The 22,418-nt window shown below is 36.1% G+C and overlaps 1 protein-coding gene across 2 annotated transcripts in view; it reads right to left on the bottom strand.

Moving 5' to 3' along the window:
• Positions 1–10,019: 10,019 nt before the first annotated feature.
• Positions 10,020–22,418, bottom strand: part of Or13a (Odorant receptor 13a) — a 34,617-nt gene continuing 22,218 nt past the window's right edge. The window contains exons 3-7 of one of the 2 annotated variants that reach the window (XR_016270822.1): positions 22,193–22,292; positions 21,984–22,094; positions 12,383–12,544; positions 10,551–12,327; positions 10,020–10,464 (exon numbers count right to left, since the gene is read on the bottom strand). Coding sequence is in view for 1 of the 2 variants with exons in the window: in XM_089472896.1 (XP_089329022.1) it covers positions 19,798–19,812; positions 21,984–22,094; positions 22,193–22,292 (226 nt within the window). In the remaining variant the exon portion in view is untranslated. Of the gene's footprint in view, positions 10,465–10,550; positions 12,328–12,382; positions 12,545–16,404; positions 19,813–21,983; positions 22,095–22,192; positions 22,293–22,418 lie in introns of those variants that run through there. The other variant, XM_089472896.1, reaches the window with a different exon arrangement.

A 22,418-nucleotide genomic window follows, 5' to 3' on the forward strand; every position in this document is an offset into this window, starting at 1 on the left:
TATTTTAATTGGTTCAGCCCAAATCAAGTTATAAGCAGTCTTCACTTTTACACAACTTTCTTTTATATATATAGATAAAAATATTTTGAAACAATTAAAAAAAAACTAACATCAGTTGCATCGACCGGGATTCGAACCGCGGACTTCTCGATCGAGCGTCATGCAGCTAACACACTAGGCCACCCCACTCCTGCTAGTGGCGCTGGCAAAACTCAAATAGATTCACTGCTGCTGCGCCATCTACCAAAACTAAATGAAACTAACAGCTGATGTAATTCAACGAATGTTTTTGTTGTAGCTGCTGCACGTGCGTTTGTTAATTGGCCAAATATTTGATTATTTTTTATTAATTTTTGACTGAACGGAATTTAATGAAACTTTCAGCATATGATCTACATATTATATTGAGTATTTGAGAAATTTAAAAAAAAGAAAAATCATTCACAATTAGCTATAGTGGCATCTGATTTGAACTTGAATGTTTATACTCGATAAAAATATAACGGGATGATTTATCGAATTTTAAAAGCAAACTCGACGTCCGCGCTGTATAAACGGTCATTTTAAAAAAAATTCAAGTCTCTAGCTCTTATATCTTCGGAAATCGACGCGTTCAAACATACGGACAGACGGACAGACAGACAGACGGACAGGGCCAAATCGACTCAGCTCGTCGCCCTGATCAAGAATATATATACTTTGTGGGGTCTGCCACGCCTCCTTCTGCCTGTTACATACATTTCAACAAAACCATTATACCCTGATTTCCCATTTTCAATGGGTTCAGGGTATAACAAGTAAGAAAACTCTAGTCGAGAGTGCTCGATTAGATACTACCCTGAACCCAACAAATAAAAATGCCCATTTAGTATGGCTGAAATTTCAATTTCGATGTATTTAAATACATAAAATACAAAACTCATTTAATCAAATATAAAAATATTTTTAAACAATTAAAAAAGTTAATATCAGTTGCACCGATCGGGATTCGAACCGCGACTTCTCAATCGAGCGTCATGCAGCTAACACACTACACCACCTCACTTCCGAAAGGAGTGCTGGCAAAACTCAAATAGATTCACTGCTGCAGCGCCACCTATTAAAACTAAACGAAACTAACAGCTGATGTGATTCAACGAATGTTTCTAGAAGAAGTTTGAATGTGTGTGTGCACACGCATACGATGCTGTTGTAGCTGCTGCACGTGCGTTTGTTAATTGGCCAAATATTTGAAAAATCATTCACTATTAGCTAGTGGCATCTGATTTGAACTTGAATGTTTTACTCGATAAAAACATAACGGGTTTTTTTTATTTATCGAATTTTAAAAGCAAACTCGACGTCCGCGCTGTAAATACGGGCATACGGACGGACGGACGGACGGACGGACGGACAGACGGACAGATAGACAGACGGACAGGTCCAAATCGACTCAGCTCGTCGCCCTGATCAAGAATATATATACTTTGTGGGGTCTGCCACGCCTCCTTCTGCCTGTTACATACATTTCAACTAAACCATTATACCCTGATTTCCCATTGAAAATGGGTTTAGGGTAGGGATGCAAAACTATCGATAGTTTATGCAATCGATTTTTCACATCCGATAGTGAAAACAATCGATATTATCGATAGTACTATCGAAAATTTAAAATAATCACAATTTACTCCATTTTTTCTTAAAGTCTGCATTTATACAGTGCTTATCATAATTATAGCCCACCCAGCAACATAAACTTTGAGCCAGTTTTTTCAAAAATAAATTTTACAGCACTTTGTAGACTGGTAGATTTTATTGAAATTTTTGTTCAATTTATGGAAAACTAAGAAAGAACCGTTAACTTTTGCTCTTGTGCTAGCATTTTTGCTTGCATTTTTGTGTATCATAATTATAGACCACTGTCGCATTCGCATCGCATCGTATTTTCTCACTTTTCGAGTCAGTAGAGTCTATTTCGAGTATTTTACGAATTTTGCAAAAAAGTCAAAGTGTAATTAAAATTTTTTTGGATGACCCCGAAGAATAAGGATCAAGAAGACGTACTGGGTGAAAACCGTTACTAATTGCGCACGATAAACTAAAAATTATTAAGAAAACCAGCAACAGCTCAACCGCTTGTACAGCTTAGGCCTCACACGATGACTGTTTAGCGAGTACTTAAGAGCTCAGGAATCATAAATAGGTCTAAGCTGACCAAATCATCCATGTTGCTAAGTCGCCACAAGGTTGCTCGACTTGATTTTGCCGAAAGACATACTGCCACCGATCTGACATACGCGCGTTTGAATCATTGTATTTTGGCTTACAGCATATTTATAAATTTTTACCCTAACAGGTCATATTTTCTGATGGGAAGAAGTTTAACCTGGACGGTCCTGATGGGTTTGATACTTATTAGCATGATTTGAGGAAGGATCCTATGTTTTTTTCAAGGACAGACTTTGGAGGTGGCTCCGTCATGATTTGTGATACATTTTTTTCATTTGGAACCTGGGAATTTAAGTTTATAACGAACGGAATGAACAGTGAAGAGTATATTCAGGCTCTGGATAGTAGTCTTAATCCATATTTAAATTTTACGTGAAAAAACAATGGTTTTCCAACAGGATAATGCCAGATACATGTGAGCAGACGTACAAAGGAGTGTTTGGAGGAATTTCATGTTGATGTCCTTGACTGGCCAGAATGTTTTTTCAGATCTCAACCTGATAGAAAATGTCTGTGGTAATCTTGCAAGGCGTGTGTATGCCACAAATCACCAATTGGAGACAGTTGGACATGTTAAAACGCAAATTCTAAATGAATGACTAAGTTTCGAAAAGGACCTTTTATTAAATTTAGTGGTTTCAATGAGGAAGAGAATTTTGGAGTTAACTGAGGCAAATGGAGGCCGGACTATGTATTACCATTAGTTTTTCCATTAATCCGCAACGAATTTCGATTGCTTTTACCAAAATATGAATATGGGCTATAATTCTGATACAGAAAATGGTGCTGTTTTTCTTTGTTTTTTACTTCTTTTTAAGAAATCGTTATTATATCGTTAATTTTAAGTGAAAAAGTTTTTCATTCATAATTGAAATACTGAATTACTAATTTTCGAAGATTTTGAGGAAATATTCCATTTGGGAAAAATTTTCAGCCGATTCGTTTAAGTAGATTAGAACGGTACTAAAAAATGCTTCTGACTTCATTTACAGCTATTATTTATAACTGTTGTTTATATATATAAAACGAAAACATAAACCAATATTTGAAGCAACTTAGAAATAGATTAATAATTTTCACAGCAGTAATAGGTAAATATGTAATAGAATGTAATATAAGAAAAACAAGTAAGAAAGCTCCAGTCGAGACTGCTCGACTAGGAGATACCCTGAACCCTCTAAGCTGATATTCTAATCATTCTGCACTTCTTTTATGCACACATACATACAGATGCATCCACACGCACGCATATGCCTGCGCTCTGCTAACTGCGCAGTAAGCAGCGACTGCGCTTGGGCTGCGCTGCAATGTGGGCAATATTATGAGAATTTATTTGTTGAATAACTTCTTTTGTAGACATACGATCTTAATGAAACTTTTAGGGCGTAATCATATGGTAAATATGTGTGTACATTCCAAAGCCCAAGTCTCTAGTACTTGAAATGCGTCTTTTACAAATTGGGGGTGAGGGGGGCGTGGTATCCAAAATCTGTAAATTACAAAATCTTTGTACCGATTAACTTTATATACAACGCAAATTTGAAGACTCCAGGTCTAAAAATGTTCAAATTAGGCTAAAAAAACAAAATCAATTTTTCGATTATTCTCGATAAAAAAGTTATCGGACGATTTATCGAAAAAATAAAGCAAACTCGTACTGCGTATGGTACTCACGAGTATGCATGCCAAATTTCAGCTCTCTAGCTCTTGTAACTTCTGAGATCGACGCACTCATACGGACGGACGGACGGACAGACGGACAGACGGACAGGGCTATATCGACTCAGCTCGTCACGCTGATCAAGAATATATATACTTTGTGGGGTCTGCCACGCCTCCTTCTGCCCGTTACATACATTTTCACAAAACCATTATACCCTGATTTCCCATTTTCAATGGGTTCAGGGTATAAAAAGAAATAAAAACAAGTAAGAAAATTCTAGTCGAGAGTGATCTAGATACTACCCTGAACCCAACAAATAAAAATGCTCATTTAGTATGGCTGAAATTTCAATTTCGATGTATTTAAAAATATAAATAAAATACCAAACTCATTTAATAAAATATAAAAATATTTTGAAACAATTAAAAAAAAATTGACATCAGTTACATCGATCGGGATTCGAACCGCGACTTCTCGATCGAGCGTCATGCAGCTAACACACTAGGCCATCTCACTCCCGATAGTGGCGCTGGCAAAACTCAAATAGATTCACTGCTGCAGCGCCATCTACCAAAACTAAACGAAACTAACTGCTGATGTGATTCTAAGAATCTGCTAGAATAACCAAACTATTGAAAACGCACATAAAGTATAGTTAAAATTTCAATTTCGGTGTATTTAAAAATATAAATTAAATAGAAAACTCATTTATGAAAATATAAAAATATTTTGAAACAATTAAAAACAAGTAAGAACGTTGCAATCGGGCGATAACGATAGCATAAAACTCATTCACAGCCCAAACGCTGTCAACCAGAGTATATAGTGCAATTTTCAAGTCTAGTGCGCAGCAAAAAACAAGGCATGATGCCATTAAAATTGGAAAATCATCGATAGCTATTGCATTCAAATTACATACATATATAATTTATACAATTTTGATTTTTATTATATATTTATATCCATACATTGGATACCGGCTTCAAGCTAACAGCAGATCAGCGCGATTTTCCTATGCTTGTGCACACACTCATCGTCTATTCTATGCGTACAGACAGAAGCGCGCCTTTTCTCACATTCTTAGAATTTCGATTGATTTCTGGACTTTCTAGCCGTTACTGTAGTTTTGTCTGATGACGCTCTCTTATTAAGCTATTCTATTTTAGCAACTGATTGCTCGAGCAAAGCAGTAGCGCGGGTGCTAAAGGCGACGCAAGTAATGTTAGAGTAGGGGAGGCTCAAACCTCTACTATGATATTTTTTTTTTATTTTTTCATACATATTTCGTTTTTTATAAAATAGATATTTTATTGGGAAGGTGCGAGCTTGACTGAATGGCACTTAATACTTTTCATTTTCTTAGTCGAATAATTTTATAAGTTTAAATTTGTTTCTTCTTAAATAGCCCTCAAATACATATACGCAAATACATACATATGTATATATAATTATATATGTAAGCCTGCACGCATAGCATCAAGCATTCCAGCCTTATACACGCGCGCATTTGTATGTGTGTATGTATGTACACATAAATGCGTGCTCTAGCATATTCTAAGGATCCCGTTGCGATTGATTTGTCTTTGCATTGTTTTTGAATTTCCAGCCGCTACACTGGCTTTTCTTTGCTATGCGGCGTCATAACAATAATGTGATTTCGTTTTAACTACTCTTGATCGAAGCGACGCGGTGGTGCTGTAGGCTGAAGCGCCGACGATCTTTATTTTAGCTATTTTGACAACCATGCTGTTTGGGTTGGTTGCGAGTTCAAATCCCGCTGAAAACACTTTTTTGTAAATTGCAAATTTTTGTTATTTTAGCTTTTTTATATTTTATTAATTTTATAAAAATGTTTCCTTCCGTGCTATCAATGCCTATTAAGCCTACTTATGTGTACATATACATAAATGTAAATGCCGATTGCCACGCCCCTAATGGCCGTAGACTCCTCAATTTTAGCCAGTTTTTAGAACGAGCAACCGGTTACCTAAATGCAAAATTTGAATTCTTACGCTCAAAAAATGTGAAAATTACAGGGTATTTTTCGATATGCCACGCCCCTAAGGAGGCTTAAAAATTATTTTTGGGGCATCGATAGAGGAGGCCACCAGTAACTTAACTATCCAAGTTTGAAGCTTCTAGCTCTTAAACTGTAGGAGATATAAACTTTTGCGGTTTGCCACGCCCCCTATAGGCGGACATAATTCTACCATAGCTCGTTGGACGTGGGTGGTCCACCCGCGTATATATACACAATTTCAGGTCTCTAGCATCAATAGTGCCTAAAATATAGCAGAATTCGAAAAATCACTATATCTTCAGGTCCGATTTGCCACGCCCCTAGTAGGCGTAGATATATAATTTTTTCACCTATCTTCATAGAATTAAAACATCAGCTTACATGCCAAATTTCAGCATTCTAGGTTTACAACTTTAGGAGATACAGTTTTATCCGATTTGCCACGCCCCGAATGGGCGGAGATATATCCGCCATAGCTTGTGATCTTGGGTGATCGGCGCGGACCTACATACCAAATTTCAGCTTTCTAGCGTTTCAACAAACATGATTTCTGGTATATCGGAAAATGCATTTCCGATTTGCCACGCCCCTAGTGGGCGGATCGGGAAAATTTTAACACTTTATAAATCGGAGATATACACGAGTATGTGTTCCAAATTTCAAGTCTCTAGCTTCAATAGCGCCGAAATAGATTGCGTTCATAAGGACAGACGGACAGACGGACGGACGGACAGACGGACGGACGGACAGACGGACGGACAGCAAGACGGACATTGCACAAAACCAATATACTCATTTCACATTCGTGAATGAGTCTAATAATCAAATATTTGGCCAATTAACAAACGCACGTGCAGCAGCTACAACAAAAACATTCGCTGAATCACATCAGCTGTTAGTTTCATTTAGTTTTGGTAGATGGCGCAGCAGCAGTGAATCTATTTGAGTTTTGCCAGCGCCACTAGCAGGAGTGAGGTGGCCTAGTGTGTTAGCTGCATGACGCTCGATCGAGAAGTCGCGGTTCGAATCCCTATCGATGCAACTGATGTTAATTTTTAGACTCATTCACGAATGTGAAATGAGTATATTGGTTTTGTGCAATGTCCGTCTTGCTGTCCGTCCGTCTGTCCGTCCGTCCGTCTGTCCGTCTGTCCTTATGAACGCAATCTATTTCGGCGCTATTGAAGCTAGAGACTTAAAATTTGGAACACATACTCGTGTATATCTCCGATTTATAAAGTGTTAAAATTTTCCCGATCCGCCCACTAGGGGCGTGGCAAATCGGAAAATGCATTTTCCGATATACCAGAAATCATGTTTGTTGAAACGCTAGAAAGCTGAAATTTGGTATGTAGGTCCGCGCCGATCACCCAAGATCACAAGCTATGGCGGATATATCTCCGCCCATTCGGGGCGTGGCAAATCGGATAAAACTGTATCTCCTAAAGTTGTAAACCTAGAATGCTGAAATTTGGCATGTAAGCTGATGTTTTAATTCTATGAAGATAGGTGAAAAAATTATATATCTACGCCTACTAGGGGCGTGGCAAATCGGACCTGAAGATATAGTGATTTTTCGAATTCTGCTATATTTTAGGCACTATTGATGCTAGAGACCTGAAATTTTGTATATATACGCGGGTTGACCACCCACGTCCAACGAGCTATGGTGGATATATGGCCGCCTATAGGGGGCGTGGCAAACCGCAAAAGTTTATATCTCCTACAGTTTAAGAGCTAGAAGCTTCAAATTTGGATAGTTAAGTTACTGGTGGCCTCCTCTATCGATGCCCCAAAAATAATTTTTAAGCCTCTTTAGGGGCGTGGCATATCGAAAAATACCCTGTAATTTTCACATTTTTTGAGCGTAAGAATTCAAATTTTGCATTTAGGTAACCGGTTGCTCGTTCTAAAAACTGGCTAAAATTGAGGAGTCTACGGCCACTTAGGGGCGTGGCAATCGGTATTTACAGTGCCCGAATTGCGACATTTATATGCGTCAGCCATCTATTTATGCATTTGTACATATAAATAAGCTTAATAGATATTCATAATACGAAAAGAAACATTTTTATGAATTTAAAAAAATATAAAAGAAGCTTAAATAACAAAAATTTGCAATTTACAAAAAAGTGTTTTCCGCGGGATTTGAGCTCGCACCCAAGCCGAATAGCATGTTCATGTCAATATATCTAAAATAAAGATCGTCGGCGCTTCAGCCTACAGCACCACCGCGTCGTTTCGATCAACAGTAGTTAAAACAAAATCACATTATTGTTATGACGCTACATAGCAAAGGAAAGCCAGTGTAGCGGCTGGAAATTCAAAAACAATGCAAAGACAAATCAATCGCAACGGGATTCTTAGAATATGCTAGAGCACGCATTTATGTGTATATACATACACACATACAAATGAGCGCGTATATAAGGCTGGAATGTTTGATGCTATGCGTGCAGGCTTACATATATAATTATATATACATATGTATGTATTTGCGTATATGTATTTGAGGGCTATTTAAGAAGAAACAAATTTAAACTTATAAAATTATTCGACTAAGAAAATGAAAAGTATTAAGTGCCATTCAGTCAAGCTCGCACCTTCCCAATAAAATATCTATTTTATAAAAAACGAAATATGTATGAAAAAATAAAAAAAATAACACTTTACTGTGGTTCGAACCTCCGCTACTCTAACATTACTTGCGTCGCCCTTAGCACCCGCGCCACTGCTTTGCTCGAGCCATCAGTTGCTAAAATAGAATAGCTTAATAAGAGAGCGTCATCAGACAAAACTACAGTAACCGCTAGAAAGTCCAGAAATCAATCGAAATTCTAAGAATGTGAGAAAAGGCGCGCTTCTGTCTGTACGCATAGAATAGACGATGGGTGTGTGCACAAGCATTGGAAAATCGCGCTGATCTGCTGTTAGCTTGAAGCCGGTATCCAATGTATGGATATAAATATATAATAAAAATCAAAATTGTATAAATTATATATGTATGTAATTTGAATGCAATAGCTATCGATGATTTTCCAATTTTAATGGCATCATGCCTTGTTTTTTGCTGCGCACTAGACTTGAAAATTGCACTATATACTCTGGTTGACAGCGTTTGGGCTGTGAATGAGTCTTCTGCTATCGGTATCGCCCGATTGCAACGTTCTTACTTGTTTTTTATTAATTTTTGACTGAACGGAAACTTTCAGCATATGATCTACATATTATATTGAATATTTGAGAAATTTAAAAAAAAGAAAAATCATTCACAATTAGCTATAGTGGCATCTGATTTGAACTTGAATGTTTTTACTCGATAAAAACATAACGGGATGATTTATCGAATTTTAAAAGCAAGCTCGACGTCCGCGCTGTATAAACGGTCATTTAAAAAAAAATTCAAGTCTCTAGCTCTTATATCTTCGGAAATCGACGCGTTCAAACATACGGACAGACGGACAGACAGACAGACGGACAGGGCCAAATCGACTCAGCTCGTCGCCCTGATCAAGAATATATATACTTTGTGGGGTCTGCCACGCCTCCTTCTGCCTGTTACATACATTTCAACAAAACCATTATACCCTGATTTCCCATTTTCAATGGGTTCAGGTTATAACAATTTTCAAAAGTTAAAAGTATTTAAACAACTTAAACCGAAAATCTTCAACAAATATAATATTAATATTATTATTGCATTGATACTAAGTACTTCTGAGGGAAAAATCCAAAATGAAATAACTAAAATTAAAATTTTTACAATTTACTTACGCGCTCGAGCTTTGAATTAGGCTTGGGTAGCTCATGAGTGAGTGAGCTAAAATGAATGGTTCACTGAACTGAGCCACTAGCCACACTAGCTCGTGTGGCGTTCTTCGGAATTGGCGTTCGCTAGAGCTGGGAAACCATCGATGGACGGCTCCATCGATTGTTTTCTCATCGATGGAAAAAATAATCGACTATATCGATGGTTCCATCGAACATTTTTTCCTTTCAAATTTTAAACTTTTTTTTGTATAAAAGTCGTACTTTTCATAATGGAAATAAATGTAAATATTGCTCTTGTAATTTCATAATTTTCCTTGTACATATTTACAGAATAAGAATAAAGAATATAGACAAATATAGAGAAAATATAAAGGTTTAATTCATTAAATTTTCAGTTCCAAAACATAACACAAATTCAACATACGATTTTAAAGATAACTTAAATATATTTATCAAGCGCAATCATTTCAGCCAGTGAATTAGCCAGACATGCTTTTCACGCTGAGCTGAGGGCGTATGATTCGCTACGTGAAAGATATTGATCCAATTTTGGAGCAATTGTTTCAACGTGGTCTCTTACCACGAAGGGATGTACACGTCTTAAGTGTTCCATCATATTGGAAGTGTTACCGCTCGTGCGGTACTCATTTCCGCAATGACGGCATTTGACAAGCATGTTCATCAGTTTCTCAAAATGTGACCAAACTTCTGATGTGGTTTTTTTTTCGTTTCGTGCTAGGCTCATTGGATTCAGTCAATGCATTTGAAGATACAATTGTAATGGAGGCATTGCAGGTTTTATCTAAAATGTGAAAAATACGTTCAGGCTAGAAAATAGCACTTTTTTTTTAACGTAAAGTGTCCCTCCACAGGGTATAAAATACTTACTTAAAACGACAAACTTGTCCATGTTGAAGAAAAACTACCAATGTTTAACAATGTCCATATACTATGCTTGTCAACTATTTATTAAATTTCCAAAAAATATATCAAGTACGCAAACAATAAATATTATTTTGTTTCAAAAGAAAATTTCACATGTGTTTGATATGTTACTCAAAGCGGCGATATATCGATATCGACAAAAGTCCATCGATATATCATAAAAATTAAAGTCCATTGATATAATCGATGGTTTCCCAGCTCTAGCGTTCGCCAACTTAACGTTCACTTTTTTGAATGTCAAACTATCGATAGACGAAAATAATATCGAGGTATCTCCGTTTTAGAAAACCATCGATAGTATCGATAGTACCATCGATTGTTTTGCATCCCTAGTTCAGGGTATAAAAAAAACAGGCATACATACACACAAACACATACACAAACATTTACACACTCATACACAAGCACATACACACACAAGCACATACACACACAAGCACAAACAGGCATGGGCGCAGTGTGCGCTTACTATGAGAACTTAATTGTTTAATAACTTTAATAACTTTTTTGTGGACGTATGATCTTCATGAAACTTTCAGATTATGATTATAACATGAATATACATGTACTTGCCAAAGCACAAGTCTCTAGTATTTGAAATACGCTTTTTACTAAAGTGAGGGTGAGGGGGTGAATATAAGGGTGGGGGGTAAATTTTAACAAAAACCGAAATCGCATATAAGCATACATAAAAAAACCTTTGCTACGAAAGCACATATGCACGGCATTTATTATTTCTACATTTCAAATTAGATAACTTCCAGCAACTCGGATAGAGAAGAGTCTCCATCCAACAAGCTCACATTTCAGTCCATCGGTGTTTATGCTTGCATGCCTATAAATGGATTATATGAATATTCTTCAAACCCATCTTCCCAATTTCATTGATAACTGTGCGTGTCCCCAAAGAGAAAGGGTTTTAAACAAGATGGCGATCCAAAACATACTGTAAAGATTATTTAGGAATGGATTGGAAAGCAGAATTTTAAGCTAATTTTCACTCCATACATATAGAGTCTATATATAAATCCTATCCCGACTTCAATCCTATTGAAAATCTGTGTTCAATAGTGAAAAGACGGCTGGGACAGTATGATGCAGCCCCAACGAACATAGACAGCTTATGGGAGTGCGTAGAAGCGGAGTGAAGTCGAATTCCGAAAGAAATGATTCAAAGTTTAGCTGAGAGCATACCAAAAAGAGTCAACAAAGTATTGCTAATAAGGGTTTGGACTAAATATTAAAAATGTTTGGTTTTTTTTAGTTTTTAGTAGTTTTTTTTTAAACGTGCAAAATTGAGTTTATGTGGATTTTTTCGGTTTTTTATTTCGAATTTTTTTGAATTTAGCTAATTTAGCCTTGCAACTTTTTTGTATTTGTTAAGAATACACTAATAAACAAACACACAAAAAAATTTGTTGATTTGCTTGTATGGTTTAATTTTTATGCGTGATGAAAGTCAAAGTTCTGTAACATTCACTCATTTTTGCTCGGTACTGTATGTCTATGTGTGATTTTCTTGTGTAAGCAGAAAGACGCGAAGAATTTTTGTGAAATATCAATTCTTCAAAGAGTTCATGGGATTTCGTAGTGAAGTTTTTCAAGATATACATAACAATGAAATTTAATACTCTAGTGTTGACAATCCTTGCGGTGTCCTTTATTTGTCGAAATAAATTGACCGCAGCAATGTAAAGTAGCTCATTGATGTACTTAAGATCTATAAGTATTTAATAATAGTAGTAGAAAATTGTGCGTATCAACAGCATAATTACCGCAGTAAAGCTTTGGAGAGATAATGTTGAAAACTTAAAAGTCGTTATCCTTATAGGTCGCTGACTACAAAGAATCATATACTTCAAATTTTTGAGAAACTCTCGGTTGTACGAAATTTCTTCCCATCTGCAGTTATATAAGTGCCATGCTGTGATTAATGACTGCAACGAAGTAAGAAAATAAATTATTGAATAGTTATATAAACAAAACTAAAAACCCTAGTTGGTGGTGCTCGATTGGGAATTTGTAAAAATGTTCATCATGCAAATCACCTGTTTTTATGCTCTTAAACCATTAAGAATGGGTTATGAATCAGGTTATATTGTTGGTTTTAAATGTATAAAGGTAGAAGGAGCCGTGGACGACTTTGCTCGGGGCGACAAAGTGACTTGATGTACCCCTGTTTATTTGTCCGTATGCTGGAGCGCTTCGACCTCAGAAGCTATAGAATCTAGAGAATTGGATATTTATGTCGTAAGCCCGTAAATCCGCATACAGAGCTTGATTCCCAAAAACTTGATCATCTTTAGAGATAGATATCCAAATTTTAAATGTAGACTTATATGTATTTTATACATTATCGGTTTTTGTCAAAATTTACCCCCCACTTTTAATTCACTCCCTCACCATCACCTTTGTTAAAGGCGTATTTCAAGTACTAGAGACTTGTGCATGCAAATATTGGCTGATGCAATATGACACTACACCGACACTACAACCACACGCATAAGTACGACGACACACAGAAAAGGGAAAATATGCGAGTAGGTAGTAAGCACAATTACAGTGCGCGCCAACATATTAATACTACTTGCTTCGACACGGCCATCCTGACATTAACACGCCCTCGTGTATGAAATAATAACATTTAAGTCTTTATTTTCTTGTTTCTTCAAATTTCTTCTTTTCTTCTTCTTTTTTTTCAACCAAACGATATACATAATTCTATATAAAAATCAAACTTCCTTTCATGTGATTTCTTAACTGGTATTAACTTATCATTCTAACAATACATTTCAATTCAATTCATACAAAACATCAGGTTTTATTACCAAAATACTTTAAAATAATTATAATTTTCATTTATTACTATTATTTATATTTCTTTTATAAGTAGTTTTGTCAGCATTCTTCTTTAAACATTATTCCATTCCATTCAACATTATATAATCAAATGCCCCACACGCCATGATCAAAACTAACTTCAGTATGTTTTGCACTTGTGCTTGCATTATTATATAACCAAGTACTCTGCCATTTTCTTTGGCCAGTCGTACTCTTCACTCTCTCTAGTGATTTCACTCTTCTTCACTCTCTTTAGTGACTTCTTCATTCTCAACATTTTTATTTTCACTGTCTTTACCGTCTTCAACTGTATTATCAATCTCAACAATATTATTATAATCATTACACACCTTAAAATGTACCTGTCACCCTCTAGGACTCTGATTATTTCAAAAGGCCCCTTAAACTTTGGACTCAATTTAGTTTGATGCCTTTCTTCACTTTTTAGTAGCTCAAAATCTCCAACTTTGTGTCTAATTACTTTCGCCTTATTTTTATCAAATCGTTCCTTGTCATAAACTGCTGTAGCTAAAACATTCTTTTCAGCCTGTGCTCTTACGCTTGGCAGATCAACCTCATGCTCAATGTCACTAGGTGGGAGTAAACCTAATGGGCGTGCCACCTTTCCCAATAGCATTTCTAATGGACTAGCCTTCGTCACACGGTTAGTTGTACAATTGATTGCCAACTGCACCTCTCCTAACACATTCTGCCAAGACTGAGTTCCAGTTTCGACCGCAGTCAACATATTTTTTATCGTACTCATGGTTCGTTCCACTTGGCCATTAGCTCGGCTAGCACCGGTACTAATCAAATGCAAGTTTATTTTCTTATCTGCACATAATTGACTAAACTTTGCACCCGTAAAACACCTTCCCTGGTCAGCTATTATTCGGTTTGGTACTCCAAACAAGTGAACAGCGGATTGAACAGCATTTATGCAACTTTCACTATCTAGTTTAAGGCTGTGACTAAGATAGACATACTTGGTAAACGCGTCTACTTGAACGATAACATATTCCTTCTGATCACTTTTGCCACTTAGTTTTCCAGTTATATCGATATGGATAGTGTGTCAAGGAATATAGATTTTCTGCTTGTATTTTGCCTGATGATGATTTGGACACTTACAAGTGATACAGTTATCAACGAATTTTCGAACATATTTTGCCATATTGTCAAACCAAAGTCGTAAACTTTATCTAGAGTCATCTCCCAACCTAAATGATTTATTGACTCGTGTACTTGATTTATAGCGGACCATCTAAAGGCACGTGGTAAACAATGTGTTCTGCCATTTCTTTGTATTTTCCGGTGAAGAACTTCTGCCCTTAGCTCATAGGTTTTCGCAATGTTTTCAGCAAGAGAAAAATCTTTTAATTTATTCACAACTAGCTGGCCCGGCAAACGTTGCATTGCCCTCTATATTATTTCTAGGTAAAAAATTGTTGAAAGCTATGTTGTTCAGGCTGGGATACACTGATAAATTTATTAATCGGATTTTCATTCAAGCACCTTGTTGTAAACGACATTCTTCGTTTTTTGGTCGGGTGCAAGAACAAATAATGCGGATCGTTTGCCAACACGTGAGCATGCCACGTACAATTGACCATGAGAAAAACACGCATTTTCTAGATTGAGGCCACAAATAGTCAAAGATTGGCCCTGTGACTTGTTGATCGTCATGGCGAAGGCAAGACGAAGCGGGAATTGAATTCGTTTAAATTCAAAGGGCATATCTGTTGAGCTCATCGGAATCCTAGGAATAAGAACTTCCTCATCTTTAAATTTTCCTTTGAGTATCAACGCGTGAATCACATTGCTCATCAGTTTTCTTATCACCAAACGCGTTCCATTGCACAGTTTTGGTTGGTTTAAATTTCTAAGCATGCAAATCATGGAGAATTGCTCTTTTCATAGCTGTGTTCATTTCTTGACGCCGGTCAAGTTGTTCTTCCATATTGCCCATGAAGTATATTTGCAAGAATTTTTGCTGTGCATCTTCAATAGGTTGCAATGATCCAATGCGATGGCAAATCTGGCCTTGAATCTTTAAATTCAAAGCCATAGTTATAGTTATATTTACAAACACTATTTACAGAAATCTAACAAACTACATTATTCAAAATTTTTTTTTGGCAGTCATAGAAAATAAAATTTTTAACGTAAATTACCTTAAATATCCGTCTCCAATATTTTCCGCCCCAAATTATGTCATTTGGAAACAGGCATTGTATTTTTGAGTGTTCGCTAGAAAATGTCGTGATTCTAGTGTTTCGCCATAAAGCAGGGAACGCAATGGCTATGGTGAGCGCTAATGGCAATGTCACTTTACCACTAAGGCAGCACAAACCGGGCGTTTCACCAGCAAACTTCAATGCGCCACAATGCTAGCAAACAACGTCCATTGGACCAATGCAAACTAAACGATTCAAGCTGTAATCAATGGTGCAATCATATCGAAACGCTGCTCGATTCAAATCAATCCTTGAACCATTTCTTATTGCCATTTCACGGGCTGCCTCTCTTTGAGAAGCACGAATTAAGGCCCTTCTTCCCTGGGTACTAACGCGGAGCCTTTCTCGGGCGATTTCTCGCTCTTCGTCAGATAATTGACTCGCGCTATTCCGTTGCCTAATTGCATTATGGGTCCGCCGGGAAAGATTAGATCTTCTAGGACGCGGCATTTTTATTAATAGTAATACTGCCCTCGCACAAAACCATATAAAACAATCGAGAAATATAAATATAAATAATTTACACAAATTTATGTTTGAGACAAACAAATACCTGAACTTTCGAGATATTTAGCTTTTGTAAAAGTCCAAAAATACAATTTTTAATAATTAACTTTTTTTTTTTAATTTCGAATTTTGAATTTTTTATTTATTTTTGATTGTTAGGTTTTAATCTTTTGATTTTTTTTTTAATTTTTGCAGATTTTTGATTTGAAATATTTATAAAGTTTAAAAGTCCGAAAATATAAAAAGCCAAAAATACACTTTTTAATAATTACCTTTTTTTTTTTTTAATTTCGAATTTTTAATTTTTTATTTATTTTTTGAACAGTCAGGTTTTAATCTTTTGATTTTTTGCAGATTTTTGATTTGAAATATTTTTCCTTTTGATTTGAAAATTTTTTTTTTTTTTTTTTTTTTTTTTTTTTTTTTTTTTTTTTTTTGAATAGTCAGGTCTGCTCGAGGTCAGGAGACCGTAGACTGACTGACTACATTTGTTTATTTACTTCTACACTATTGTCAAAACTGTCACTGTTACCAAGCCTACTGGGTATAAAAAAAATTTGAACATTTGGGGAAAAAACCGCGTTTTTCAAGTATTCGGCAAATTTTTTCAGTATTTTTAAGACCCTATACTAAACTCGTTGCGGAGACAAATCCAACAAATCAAAAACCATGAAAATTGGTTCAGCCCAAATCAAGTTATAAGCAGTCTTCACTTTTACACAACTTTCTTTTATATATATAGATTTCGGCTATGTCCGAGTCTCGACGCTGTTCAGCAATGAACCAGTTGCTTGAAATTTCAGTTAGGTTAACTCTTTTCTCTTCAATCACCCTAACTGCGGAAGAAAGAAAGAGAACAAAAGAGGATTTCTTGACAAAAAGTCGACGTGCGCCATTCTTTTTCCTTCTCTATATTGAATATCAAATGTAAACGCCTGCAAAAAGGCCCACCAACGTTGAGCTCTGGGGGTCAACTCTTGTTTACTTTTTGACGCCTTTAGCGAGTTACAATCAGTAAACACAGTAAAATTTCGTCCCAACAAATAATGTCGAAAATGTTTAATAGAGTTTACAACAGCTAGAGTTTCCAATTCGTAAGAGTGATATCGTGACTCTGCAGGTGAAGTAGTTTTACTATAGTATTCTATTACATGAGGTTTGTTGTTAATTTTGTGTAATAAAATTGCACCGTAGCCATTACAACTTGCATCTGTATGCAACTCAATTGGATAATTTGGGTCAAAAATGATAAGCATTGGTTTATCAGTCAGAATAGAAATAACCTTTTTCCGTATCTGCTCGTGTTCAGTTTTCCAAATAAATTTACTTTTCTCTGAGGTTAAGAAGTACAAAGGTTTCATCAACTGTGAAAATCCCTCAATAAATTTTCGTAAATAAGATGCCAATGAATTGTCTAAGTGCTGTGACTGACTGTGGAGGTGGCAGAGCAGTCAACGCTACTATTTTCTGAGGATTTGGACGAATTTCACCCGCACTAATACTGTAACCTAAATATTGAATCGATGTTTTCAAAAAAGAACACTTTGTGATGTTGAATGAAAATGCAGCCTCTGTTAAGGTGTTTAGAACAATTTCTAGTCTCTATAACGCTTGACCTATCGTTGAGACGATAACATACGAATTTGCTAATTCACCTAAAGCTTGCATCACAAAGCGTTGAAAAACAGAAGGTGCATTTTTAAGTCCGAACGGCATAGATAAAAACTCATACTGACCATCAGGGGTCACAAACGCTGTATACTCGATTGAATCAGAGTGTAAAGGAATTTGATAGTACCCACTGGCCATATCTAAACAAGTAAAATAATGAACACCTTGAAGTCTATTTATTTGATCCTGTATAAGTGGCAACGGATACTTATCAGCCACTGTATTCGAATTTAACTCTCTATAGTCTACACAAAGTCTATCCGAACCATTTTGCTTCTTGACCAGCAATATGGGGCTTGCGTATGGTGAACAGCTTGGTCTAATTATCTTGCATTTTAACAATTCGTTAATTTTTATACCCTGAACCCATTGAAAATGGGAAATCAGGGTATAATGGTTTTGTGAAAAAGTATGTAACGGGCAGAAGGAGGCGTGGCAGACCCCACAAAGTATATATATTCTTGATCAGCGTGACGAGCTGAGTCGATATAGCCCTGTCCGTCTGTCCGTCCGTCCGTCCGTCCGTCTGTCCGTCCGTATGAGTGCGTCGATCTCAGAAGTTATAAGAGCTAGAGAGCTGAAATTTGGCATGCATACTCGTGTGTACCATACGCAGTACGAGTTTGCTTTATTTTTTCGATAAATTGTCCGATAACTTTTTTATCGAGAATAATCGAAAAATTGATTTTGTTTTTTTAGCCTAATTTGAACACTTTTAGACCTGGAGTCTTCAAATTTTCGTTGTATATAAAGTTACAAAGTTATATAAAGATACAAAGATTTTGTAATTTAGAAATTTTGGATACCACGCCCCCTTCTCCCCCAATTTGTAAAAGACGCATTTCAAATACTAGAGAATGTGCTTTGGAATGTACACACATATATACCATATGATTACACTCTAAAACTTTCATTAAGATCGTATGTCTACAAAAGAAATCATTCGACAAATAAATTCTCATAGTATTGCCCACACTGCAGCGCAGCCCAAGTGCAGTCGCTGCTTACTGCGCAGTTAGCAGAGCGCAGGCTTATGCGTGCGTGTGGATGCATGTGTATGTATGTGTGCATAAAAGAGGTGCAGTATAATTAGAATATCAGCTTAGAGGGTTCAGGGTATCTCCTAGTCGAGCAGTCTCGACTGGAGCCTTCTTACTTGTTTCTCTTACTAAATCTCGCTCGCATGGACTTAATCGATATGGCCTTCTTTGAACTGTCTTATTTGGATCGATTAATCTAATTTTTACTCTCGCCAACTTTCACTTTAGTATCTGGAATGCCTTTTATAAAAAAATTTGAATACTTTGCCAATAATGAATTAAGTTTTATTTTATCTTGAGCGTCAAGATCGGTAGCAATATTGGTCGGCTCACTGCCGGTACATAGATTAATTATTTTAGCTCTTGAAATCTTAAATTGACTTGATGAAACAATAATATCAAAACCTTGATTTAGTATTTCCCAACCAATGACAATATTATTTTCCATTTGATAATCACCTATGTAATAAGAATTTCAATGGAATAGTCATCAATGTTTACACTACTTAATATTTGTACTGTACTACATATTCCACTACCGCCTAAGCCCTTTAGCATAACAACATTATTCGATCTTTTGCCAGAAAATTTGTTACTTATCTTTTCTTTCATTAGCGAACACTATGCTCCAGAATCGAAGGTGATTTCAAAAAATTGGCCTCTATGGTTCATGTACCCCTGTGGTGTCGCAACGCTGTACTGTTCCACTCGCTTTTCCTGGTTGAAGATCTTGTATGTGTTAGCTTCCTTCCTTGGGCATTGGGTAGATATGTGGCCGAATACTTCGCACTTGTAGCATGTCACACTCGATTGTGCGCGGTGGTGATCCTCTTGTCTGATACGTCGCTCATTAGCACTTGGAAAATGGTTTTGTTGTTTCTTGTTTACATTCAATCATTCATCAAGTCTCTAGTATTTGCAATACAAATGTGAGGTGAGGGGGTGAATATAGGGGTGAAGGGTAAATTTTAACAAAAACCGAAATTGTATAAATTGCATATAAGCATACATAAAAAATTTGGAGACTAGAAATTAAGGTGTAGAAGATATAATTTTATAACTGGTTTATGATAAGGTTTTTTATCGATAAAAAAAGATCGGGATGAGTTATCGATTTTTAATGATAAACTCGATATCCGCGCTGTAATTGCGAACATTTTACAAAAAATTTGAAGTCTCTAGCTCTTAAATCTTCGGAAATCGACGCGTTCAAACATACGGACAGACAGACAGGGCCAAATCAACTCAGCTCGTCGCCCTGATCGAGAATATATATACTTTGTGGGGTCTGCCACGCCTCCTTCTGCCTGTTACATACATTACAGACGGACAGGGCCAAATCAACTCAGCTCGTCGCCCTGATCAAGAATATATGTACTTTGTGGGGTCTGCCACGCCTCCTTCTGCCTGTTACATACATACTTTCAACAAAACCATTATACCCTGATTTCCCATTGAAAATGGGTTCAGGGTATACAAATTTGGAATATTGTAGTTTGTTAGATTTCTGTAAAATGTGTTTGTAAATCTAACTATAACTATGGCTAATAAACACAGCTATGAAAATAGCAATTCTCCAAGATTTGCAGCAAATACTTCACGAACATCATGCATTGGTCAAGCTGTTCAAGACTGCTTTAGAGCGAATGCCAAGAGATGACTATAAAGTAGTAATCAGAGCAGATAAAAGACCAGCTGGAACACATGAACGCAGATTTAATGCTCCAACAATCGATGAAGTGGCAATCCTGATTGTTGGTGAAAGCTTGGAAGCACGCGATATTGTGCTTACACGACGCAGTACTGGGCAACTACAAAGAATATCTGAAACGCACCATTCATATGACGCTTTACAATACCCGCTGATGTTTTGATAAGGAGACGATGGCTATCACTTTAATATCAAAATGATTAATCCATTGAATGGTAAAATCAATCATTGTTTTCATTTTAACTTTATATACATTTCATTCTGTTTGCTTTTGGTACACAAAAAATGTTATCACTCTTAATTTAGTAGAGAGTAGCTGTAAGAGTCGTAAATCTATTAGGGGTTCTAAAATACAATTTTTACTGTGTTTATTTCAGGTGAGGAAACTGCCAAGTAGGTTAGTTCGATGAATTATTGCGCATATTGTTTGATGATTCGTGAAAATTCTGACAATTATCTATATTAATATTTTTTTGTATTATTGCATTACGTTCATAGAAGCCTAAATTAGTTCAGCTAAAAGGTAACACGACATTGCTTACTGATTTTGATACAAAAATTTGACAGCTCCGAAATTAAAGAACTTTTAGGGAAAATAACTTATTTTTCAAGTATTCCTAAATTTTTTAGTATTTTTAAGATATATTCTGCTATTCGGGGCGGAGACAAATCTAACAAATCAAAAACCATGAAAATTGGTGCAGCAGATCTCGATCTATAAGTTTTGTAACAAACTCGACTTTGTTTTATATGTTCATATAGAGACTGTTAGGCGGTAAGAAGTTCGCCGCGACAACTAGTAAATAATAAATAAAAAAAAAAGAGGAAGAGCACAAATGAATCGTGGAAAGTACGAATATAACCCGCAGCTCAGTGCAGCAGGGTAAACTAACGGTCTTCAGGCCATAAAAGTAAATTTTAACAAAAACCGAAATTGTATAAATTGCATATAAGCATATATACAAAATTTGGAGACTCTAGCAATAAAGGTGTAGAAGATATAATTTTATAACTGGTTTTCGATAAGGTTTTTTTATCGATAAAAAAAGATCGGGATGAGTTATCGAATTTTAATGATAAACTCGATATCCGCGCTGTAATTACGAACATTTTACAAAAAATTTGAAGTCTCTAGCTCTTATATCTTCGGAAATCGACGCGTTCAAACATACGGACAGACGGACAGACAGACAGACGGACAGGGCCAAATCAACTCAGCTCGTCACCCTGATCAAGAATATATATACTTTGTGGTGTCTGCCACGCCTCCTTCTGCCTGTTACATACATTTCAACAAAACCATTATACCCTGATTTCCCATTTTCAATGGGTTCAGGGTATAAAAAAAAACAATCTCGTTCGGGCTTACGTGTTGGATCAATGTGTCTCCGTTAGCGCAAAGAATATATAACTGCGAAATTGCCGATGATATATATACAACAAATTTAAAGTAGTCTCCAATAAATAAATATTCGCTCTGCTATATTGATAACGAAGAAGAAAAGTTAACAGAAAACGGAGAACAAAAACAAACTAAATATGTAAATTAATTATAAACACTTTGAAATTAAAACTTACTGTAACTAGTTGAAATCCTACCATACAAATAAGGACGGCGGATATCATCAGATTCACTAAAAGTATGGGATTAAAAAAGTCTTCCAAGCGTTTAGCAAATCTAAAACAAAGAAGAAAACATTGAGGCTTTTTATAAAATTTGTTTGTATGTATGTAACAGGCAGAAGGAGAAGTGGCAGACCCCACAAAGTATATATTTTCTTGATCAGTGCGACGAGCTGAGTCG

The sequence above is a fragment of the Drosophila arizonae genome, chromosome 6 (genome assembly GCF_054131065.1).
Source record: "Drosophila arizonae isolate 15081-1271.41 chromosome 6, UAZ_ARI_1.0, whole genome shotgun sequence".
Lineage (NCBI taxonomy): Eukaryota > Metazoa > Arthropoda > Insecta > Diptera > Drosophilidae > Drosophila > Drosophila arizonae.